At 47.2% G+C, this 10,000-nt stretch overlaps 1 protein-coding gene across 1 annotated transcript in view; it reads right to left on the reverse strand.

The window, feature by feature from the left end:
• Positions 1-10,000, reverse strand: part of LOC308298458 (neural-cadherin) — a gene marked incomplete at both ends in the record, with an annotated part of 162,219 nt that overhangs the window by 23,178 nt on the left and 129,041 nt on the right. Inside the window, 4 exons of the mRNA XM_080742061.1 lie at positions 4,514-4,607; positions 6,521-6,938; positions 7,408-7,986; positions 8,654-9,067. Coding sequence (XP_080598187.1) covers positions 4,514-4,607; positions 6,521-6,938; positions 7,408-7,986; positions 8,654-9,067 — 1,505 coding nt within the window. The remainder of the gene's footprint in view (positions 1-4,513; positions 4,608-6,520; positions 6,939-7,407; positions 7,987-8,653; positions 9,068-10,000) is intronic.

Here is a 10,000-nt window from a genome sequence, read left to right on the forward strand (position 1 = left end):
TGACAAAAAACAAAAAATATTATTGAACTCTACTCTCCATGGCATGTAGCCTAGTTCCAGACCCTGAATCGCTAGCCACACCCCTTTACATTTTTTGTTTTGGCGATTCAGGGGTCTAGAAGTGCTCTCATTGAAGAGGCCTCCCTCGGTTGAAAATCCGTACGGCGAATCAGCGTCGTGAATCAGCGTCATGTGATCAGCGTGGGTGGGGGTTTCCCAGAACTCATGTGTGTTTCCAAGTACACCAGCGCTGCCGCCGTACCGTACCGCGCATCGCGGCGCGCTAAAATGCGGTAAATTGCGGTAAAATGCGATCGTATCGATCTCGCTATGAAACACCAGTAGCAGGCATGTTATGTTGTGTTTGATTACTAGTTCGTAGTGCTCCTATTCTGACTGTTTCTTTGGTTAGCAAGTAGCACTAGCAAGCAACAGGCTAGCTAGCCACTAGCCAGCCACCCATAACCATGATAACAACACTATGTCATGTGTTGGTCGGTGAACCAATCGCTGAAGACTGCCTCTTTTTGGCAACGCCCATCCCTGCAATCGCCCCCAAGGGAAGAACTTTCAGACTGAATAATGAAGTGAAACGAAATGTCAATTCAGGCTGAGTGTCAGGCTACATGGCATGAGTAATCAATAGGAAAAAAAGTCATTTTGGGGGTGAACTACTCCTTTAAGTACATGTACTTAGTTACTTCACACCACTGCAGGCATGGCATCACAAGAATCCCTGTTGGCCTATTTAAGGTCATGTCATTTTCACTCAGTACTATCAGTGCCACAGACCAGGCCGTAGAAACCCGCCAAGACACCCACTTTGCTCCTAATCCAAGACGAAAACAGCAAGACTCGCCATCTCCGGTTTACTTCCTGCGTGAAGTAGGTGGACACCTTTTTAGGAGACGGGAAGCAGGTTGGAGACTGTTCGTCACAAGCCACATGATATTCCCCAAATGTTTATCTCAAATCAAATTTATTATCGACCTTTCTCTGTCGCAGCAAGACACTCTCCTGGGATCTAGCACCAGTAAACATAGGGCGTGCACGAGATTTCCGTCAGACGCTGGCAGGCACGTGCACACATAGACATCAAAGGGGGCTTGAGCCCCTGCCCTTTTACCCGTCTGTAAAAAGTCCCCTCTCCAGACCATGAATGCGGTTTTTACTATGGTGAAAGAAATGCAAATGCCCCCTTTTCCATGCCATACCTGAAGGCAGCATTCAAGAGAATTGCCTTGTCCAAACTCTCCTGAACTTGAATGCAGCATCTTATGTTGAAAGAATTGCCCTTTCTGTGTAGAAAGTATGCATATGAGTGGTTTAACGCACTGAAAATAGCCGACCTCCATGCTCACAATGCGTCGTGCAGCGACGCGTTGTGAGCCTGGAGGTCGGCTATTTTCGATATTTCCACTAAAAGGCCCTTTTAGAAATGTCAGCCCCTGCCTCTCCAACATTCTCTGCGCGTCCCTGGACGCTGGGACCCACTTAAGCCCGTATCAGAGTCTACGGTGGAGACCTATCCACCGCAAATTTGAGGTGGAAAGCTTTCCACCTCAAGTCAGAAAATAAGTGCAGGCCATCATAGTCACGGCCCACGGTGAAGTCCTTTACCCCGTCTAGACCGGTTCAGGTCGACCAATCAGTGAACGGGGTGTAGAGCCTGTCTGTCTGATAGTAAAAACAGAGAGATGTGTTGGGACTCGCGGTGGAAAGCTCTCCACCGTGAGGAATGATGTAACGTTGTAGTTTCATGGCTCAAAAAGACTCAAAAAGACTACACCGCGGTGTAAAGCCTTCCACCGCAGACCCGACTATGATATGGGCTTTAAGCCTCGATCAGAGTCTGCGGTGAAGAACTATCCACCGCAAATTTGTCAAGTCAGAAAATAAGTGAAGGCCATCATAGTCCGTCACGGTGGAGTCCTATTCACTGTGACTGACTGGTCTAGATCGACCAATCAGTGAACGGGGTGAAGAGCCTATCTGTCTGAAAGTAAAAACACAGAGATGTGTCGGGACTCGCGGTGGAAAGCTCTTCACCGCGAGGAATGACGCAACGTTGTAGTTTCATGACTCAAAAAAACTACACCGCGGTGGATAGCCTTCCACCGCGGAGCCGCCTCTGATCGAGGCTTTAGGAGACCATTTGTAGGATTTGTGTACCATGTTGCCCTCTAGTGGCTCCAATTTGAGAACGTGTATCTTGCATATTAAAAATCTTTGTTTTCTCATCTCTGTCCATGCCAACTTTTATGACCTCGTTCTCCATACTCCACGGGCCAATCCATCACCCTGGTGTTTATGTGTCCATCAGTCTGGGTTATAGTTCTTATCAATGGTTCAGAGCACGCCGAGAGAGAGAGAGAATCACTCATCTGGAATTATCACCACGTCATCCTTGATCCATCGTTGTCGCTTTCTCTTCTCGCCTGTTCTTTTCCAGGTGTCAAAGGTCATTGTCACGGAGAGTACTACCGACGCTGTGTTATAGACGGATAGACCTTTATTGATCCCACCAGGGAAACTCAGTTGTCGTGGCAGCAGAGACGTGCAGAGAGGCAGGGGCTGAAATTTCCAAAAGGGCCTTTTGACTGAAAATATCGAAAATACGCATAATCAAGTCAATACTGGAGATGTGGTGTACGGCAGGGATTTCTACACAGCGAGGGCAATTCTTTCAACATAAGATGCTGCATTCAAGTTCAGGAGAGTTTGGACAAGGCAATTCTCTTGAATGCTGCCTTCAGGTATGGCATGGAAAGAGGGCATCTGCATTTCTTTCACCAGAGTAGAAACTGCATTCATGGTCTGGAGAGGACACTTTTTACTTACGGATAAAAGGGCACGTGCCTGCGTGGCAGTACTGACTGACACAGTATTTGTGGCTTCATTCTATGTCATTGAAGCCTTTCATAATCTCCTTCTCTGTAAATGCTCTGATCTCATATTTATTTTTTGGTCACTCTCCACCTGCTTCTGTGTGTGTATGCGTGTGCGTAAGCATAAAAGGGTAACCAAAGCATAAGTCCCAGCTTTTAAGACCGGTGAATTTCTCTAAGCCCAGCCACAGTCATTTCTTCCCCTCGTGCCAGAGAGACACAAAAGAAAAGCACACAAACATTCTGGCCCAGGCTCAAACCAGGTTTGACAATGTGCCACCGATAGTCACATAACTGTTAAACCTCGTTAAGGGTGGCCTCGCGACCTTCACAGGCCAGGGCGAGCCAGTTAATTAACCGTAAGCGAATCAAGCCAATCTCCGGCTGAGATCGAATGTGTGCTGCCGCTGGGGAGCCTGTGTTATGTCACCCCTCTCGCCAGATACCGTATTAATGTAATACTTTAATGATTTGCCAGACGCTGGTGGCAAACACGCAACACAGCACTTTAGTGACAGAAAACAAATGGCTTTCAACCTCCTCATCTGGTGATATGGATATGAATGCGCTGATCCATACTGTGAACAAATTGCTATCTGCTGACTGGGAGCAGGGAGGCGGTATGGTAATGTCTCTCTCTCACTGCCTCTCGAGGGTCCCTTTCTTCTCCGTCATCTCCTGTCGTCTCCCAGCATCTTCGCCGGCCCCATTACAGGTGTCTCATTATAACGGGAAGGTGCCGGGGAGCACAATCAGGTTCTCTTTCAGCGCGTCTGTGTGAAGCCTCGCCTCATCAAACAAAACGAGCGCCCCGTGTCACGCTTCACTGGGAATTTTCAATACCGTTCATTATGAAGTATTAATAAACGCTGCTCCCGACAACTCAGATCCCTCATTCTGTTTCTCCCTGTCCCTTCCTCTTTCCTTTTCTTTTAATCTCCCTTTCTCTAGCCTCAAATTGTCTGCCTCTGTCCCAGTTTTACTTCCTCTTTGTCATTCTCTCTCGCTTTCTAGTTTAAATCTTTCACCCCCTTATATTTCCATTCAATTTGCTAACTGTATTAGGTCACGTGTTCTGCGTCTCTGCACCTCCGCAAGAGACTCCTCACCATCAGATAATTCTCCACCTTCACCACAGCAAGTCCCCAAATCACAAATACTGTAGGTCTTAAAAGTGTGGCTCTCGAGTTTTTGAGAGTGTACATTTCACTATTCACAGAGTATTTAGCCCACGGGGCGTCAATTAAAGCTTGATGGAAGCTTTACTTTCTCTGATCCTTCTTTTCTCTACTTCTCATGACTGTGCTTCTGTATGCATCAAGGGCGAGCTCTCCGAGCGCCCTCGTCCTCACGGTGAGGAGAATTTCACGGTGAGTTAGCATTTCACCAGCGTTAGTTTTACTGAGGTTAGGGTTAGGGTTAAGGTTAGGTTTAGGTGGTACCTGCCGACGCTCCGCCCTCCCGTGAGGACGCGTCTTCAAGACGAGGACACTCGCCCTCCCTCTCTGTCTGTATGTCCATCTACCACTTTCTCTTTGCATACCGTCCCCGCTGCTGCCACGCTCTCTCTCTCTGTACACACCACTATTTAAGAGGGGTTTGTTATGCAGAGGAGATCAAAGTACCTTGAGGGTTTCCCTTCAAAGTGGTAAACCTTTTCACTCCAGTCGTCAAGGTCTGGGGATTGAACTTGTCCGAGCACCGTCGTCGGGAGAACACCTATAGGGGTTGGGAAATGAATAAATGGAAACGACAAGCAAAACAAGGAATTAGCATCCGACCCACACAACGGTAGCATCTGAAGAAAGACAGAGGAGTGAAGTTGAAGGGGTCTGGGGAGAGAGAGAGAGAGAGAAGAAAGAGAGAGGAGCACGTCTTTTAAGAAGATAAGGTGTCTCATTAGCACTTATGGACACGGTTAGAAGGCACAGCGGGGAGACGCAATGAATGTTAGGATGGGTAGCATTCATTTTCCCCTCAAAGAAAAACAATTTACAGAATGTTGTAATCTCGTTAGCTGTGAAATCGACGACTCTCTATAAAACACGGCTCCTGTTTATGTGCCCGTCAAAAACCTGGGACTTGACTTAATTGTTTGCTTCATGGCATGTTGTTGAGGTACGTGATGAATTTGCAATAGGGGTTAATCCATTTAGAACGGGTACACATTTTGTGTATCGTTATTTTATGCTTTAACTATTGATTTGGTGCCGCGCTGTGGGCTTGTATATCTGCTATTTTTGAAAAATCGTGAAAATTAGAATTCTATAAGTGTCTTTTGAATCCTTCTAAGATTAAAAAAAAAAAAGAAATGTTTCTATGTCAGCAATCTGGCCAGCCATCGTCAAAGAAAAGGTTCACTTCAACTGGAGCTCAGTTAGTTTGTTCTTGAGAGACTACTATGTCAGTGGTTCTCAAACCTTTTCATGTGAAGGACCCCCAAAATGACATGTATTTGGCCACGGACCCCCATCTCAAAATATTTATTTCCAGGGACCACCCAGAAGCAAAATCTGAGTTACAAACTTTTGCTTTGAAAGTACAAATATTCAAAGATTTGCACTAATTTTCACGACTTCTTTTAAAAAATAGCAGATCTACAAGCTCGCAGCGCGGCACTCGGTGCCGCGCTGTGAGCTTGTATATCTGCTATTTTTCCACTGGTTAAAGCATTCAATAATTCTAGGCCTAAATGGGTTTTAATGTACTTTCATCTGGATAAGCCCCCAAGAAGGGATCCACTAAAAATACATTACAGAGAACCTTCCGTTTTTCCAGCAAATTATGAAAAGCTGACAGATGGTATATAACACTAAATAAGTGATGTGGGGGCTGCTGCTGCAAGAAGGACTGTGTGACAAGCAGCTTCTTAACAACAGTACTGTCCAAGTGCTTACAGTAGGGGTCTTCAACATGGGGGTCCGGGACCCCTAGGGGGTCCTCAGAGTTACTACAGGGGGGCTGCCATATCTTTGTGTGATCGGATCATTCTTTTAGATTAACAACTTGAACCCTCGACTCCCTATTCTGAGGAGAACTTTGGCCTAAAAATAGCAGATCTACATAAGCTCTCAATGCCTCGACTGATGACAATGCTGTCAAACAAGTCTATGAATCTACCTATGAAATTGATGAAAATCTGCAACACAGTTTATAACAGGGGTTTTCAAAGTGGGTGACAGGGCACCCTGGGGTGCCGTGATGCCAGTCCAGGGGTGCCACGAGATGATTTGATAATATTTGGAATTCATCAATATCACTACATCAATATCACTTCACTATGCTTAGTAAAACAGACCTGATTTGCACTGTACTGGATGAGTTCTTTTTCCATCTACGACAACTCTCCTCACCAAAAATAGCAGATCTACAAGCTCACAACGCGTATCATATCTCTGGGGAACCTTCCCCCCAGAATAATGCTGGGGTTCAAGTGGTTAAACGTCAAGTAAAACGTTATTTTCAGTCAGTTCTTATGGAAACGGATATTTCTCCACTAGGATGTAAGATTCTAAAAATTAACAGTGTAATTCAGGGGGGCCGTGGATGAAACATGTATTTACAGGGGTGCCCTGAGTCAAAAAAAGGTTTGAAAGCCCCTGGTTTATAAAACAACCAAACAACACACATACCCTCATAGCTGTAGACGATGAAGCTGGTGTGGCCCGGGGAGTGGGGGTGGTCGTTCCGGTCGCCGATGACCACCGTCAGCGTGCTGGTGGAGCTCATGGGAGGGCTGCCGCTGTCGATCATGAGGACGGGGAGGCGGTACTCCTTCTGCCGCTCGCGGTCGAAGGTGCGCAGGGCCGTGACGGAGGCGCTGCCGTTGCGCAGGTCGGTCAGGTTGAAGTTGGTGGCGTCGGAGGTGAGCATGAGCAGGCGGATGGAGAAGGGCCCGCCGTTGGAGGAGGTGTCGCGGTCGGTGGCGTGCAGGAGAACCGAGGTGTCGTTCATGTGCACGGCCTGCGGCGCCGCCGCGTTCTCCCAGACCACGGGGCGGTACGGCGCCTCGAACTCGGGCCCGTTGTCGTTGACGTCCAGCACGGTAACCTGTGGTGGACGTTTATACGACTGTCAATTAGGGATGGGACGATATGAACATTTCACTTCACGATTATTATGACAAAAGAAATGTCGATTTACGATATTATTGTGATAATCAAAATCCATTATCCTGGGGTAGAACATTTGCCAAAAAATAGCAGATCTACAAGCTCACGTCTGGTTGTGAGCTTGTAGATCTGCTATTTTTTGGCAAATACATTTGGTAGAGAGTGAAACAAGAACTGTAAATCTGTATCTTTAGACTCTCTCCACTATACACACCTTCAGCTGTTCTTGTGACATTGTTTTGTATAAACAAGACGCAGCCCTGACAGTGAGGAAGGAACACTTGCATGCGTGTTGCTTCCGAGAGCTCTCACTTTTGTTAATAACAAACATATCGTTCATATTCACTCTACCCTTGTGGAAATTCAAATTCTATACTGAAGTAGGGTTCATAATCTCTGCTACAAACCATGACGATGGCGGTGCCCGTGAGGGAGGGGCTGCCAGCGTCCGTGGCCAGGACCATGATCCTGTGCTGCGACACCTTCTCCCTGTCCAGAGAGTTGGCCACCACCACCCAGCCGGACTGGTCCACCAGGAACTGCCCGTAAGGGTCCGAGTCTTTTGAGATGCCGTACGCAAAGCGTCCGTTCTGGCCCGAGTCGAGATCGGCGGCCGAGACCTGAGCGACGATGGTTCCGACCGGGACGTCCTCGGACATGGCGGGCGCCTCGTAGAACTGCGGGAAGAAGACGGGGGCGTGGTCGTTGGAGTCCTCCACTTGGACCAGACAGTACGCCAGGCTGAAGAAGTCGGCGTCTTCGGCCTTCACCGTCAGGTTGAAGGTTCTCTCGTGGGGCTTCTCGAAGTCGATCTTCTTCTTGAGTCTGATGACGCCGCGCCGGTTCACCTTGTCCGTCTCCACGAAGAACTTCCTGTCCTCGTCACCCCCGACGATGCTGAAGGTCACCATGGCGTTCTCACCCTGGTCTCCATCGGTGGCGGAAACCGTCAGGACCTCACTGTTGACCTCCAGCTCCTCAGCAACCTGAGGACAATCATATTATATCGTATTGTATCGTACCGTATGGTATGGTATGGTATGGTATGGTATGGTATGGTATGGTATGGTATGGTATGGCATCATATCGTATCTCATATCATAACGTATCTTTATACTGTAACTTCATTCTATCATACCATTTGTTTTATAATCATTTCTTTGCATACACTGTATATCTAATACTTTTGCAGCACAACTACAAATAAATAAAACATCAGCAATCTATTCAATGGCCTGGAATCAAACAAATCCATTGGTGCCCATGGCAGATCTGGGTCTGGCCCTGCTCAATTGTGATTCCATTTCCTCACCCCAAAGATTTGGGTGACCAATCAGGGCACATTATTGGTCTGGTCTAACCAATTGTGTCCAGAGTCATTTTTTTAAACCCACTCCATATAGAAGTAGCAGACTCATATGCACGTAGTGATATAGTCTGGCTAAGCGAGGCTAACTATTAAATTCAGTCAATTACATATTAGTTAGTATACACAAGCATATTAGCATTGTAATACTGTATAGTATTTTTAATTATGAACTAGCCCTTTAATAAATGATTTGTATGTTATGAAGGAAGCAAACACCTACAGTAGGCTGTGCTGTACATTTGATCAACATTTGTTTTTAAATAATAATAATGACGTGATCTCACCTGTGCCGTGTAGACCCTCTGGGTGAAGACCGGCGGGTGGTCGTTCACGTCCGAGACCAGGATGGTCGCCGTCCCCGTCCCCGCCAGCCCTCCTCCGTCTCTGGCCTCGACCACCACCAGGTACCGGTCCTCCACCTCGCGGTCCAAGGAGCGCAGCACCGTGTAGATGGTCCCCGTCACGCGGTTGATGGAGAACAGGTTGAGGTTGATCTCGTTGCGGACGTTCTGGACGATGTGGTAGGTCAGCACGGCGTTCTTTCCCTCCTTGGGGTCGTCCAGGTCCGTGGCGCGCATCTCCATGACGGACGTGTCGGCGGGCGAGTTCTCGGGCACGTGGCCCACAAAGCAGCCGGCGGCGCCTCCATCCGGCGCCGAGCACGGGAAGAAGGGTGCGTTGTCGTTGATGTCGCGGACCTAGTAGTAGTAGTAGTCGTTTTATTTGGCACTGGGGTAAATGAATACAATGCATTTTTCTTTTCTTTCATAGGAAAGAATTTACAAAAAGGAGTTATGTAGGCTGAAGCCTAAGCTTATTTTGCCTACCCTTTGAACCTTTAAGTAACTTCATATTAGAAAAAAATACAACAAAAACATACAAACAACTAGAAGCAGTGCTCTTCCGAGCACAGGTCTCCACCAGGCTGTGCGTCCTGGTGGGAGAGACAGCCGCTGGCCGCCGCGTCCACGTCCAGGACGGGGGACGCGGCCGTGGGACGCGGGACGCGGGACTCGGCCGTGGGACGCGGGACTCGGCCGTGGGACGTGGGACTCGGCCGTGGGACTCGGCCGTGGGACGCGGGACGCGGCCGTGGACGCAGACGGCCGGCCGTGGACGAGGCCATGAAAAAAAGGCAGCGAAAAAAGGCCGCGAAAAAACCCAAATTGGGTGTCTATTGTATGTGTTTTTTGATGGAGAATTCAAATATGACCTTCTTTTTTGCATAGGACAACTCTAACCTGCATCAATTGGTATTTTATTATTGCCAATTGTACCCTATCCATCTAAAAAACAAATTGGATGTCTATTGTATGTATTTTTTGATGGAGAATTCAAATATTACCTTCTTTTTGGGATAGGACAACTCTAACCTGCATCAATTGGTATTTTATAATTGCCAATTGTACCCTATCCATCTAAAAAATTAATTGGATCTCGATTGTATGGATTTTTTGATGGAGAATTCAAATATTACCTTCTTTTTTAGATGGGACAACTCTAACCTGCATCAATTGGTGCATCAACCTGCTATCCATCTATCAATCAATCAATCAATCTTATCTATCAATCTTATCTATCAATCAATCTTATCAATCAATCAATCTTATCAATCAATCAATCTATCTATC

This window comes from Nannobrachium achirus (assembly GCF_963921795.1).
Source record: "Nannobrachium achirus genome assembly, chromosome: 2".
NCBI lineage: Eukaryota > Metazoa > Chordata > Actinopteri > Myctophiformes > Myctophidae > Nannobrachium > Nannobrachium achirus.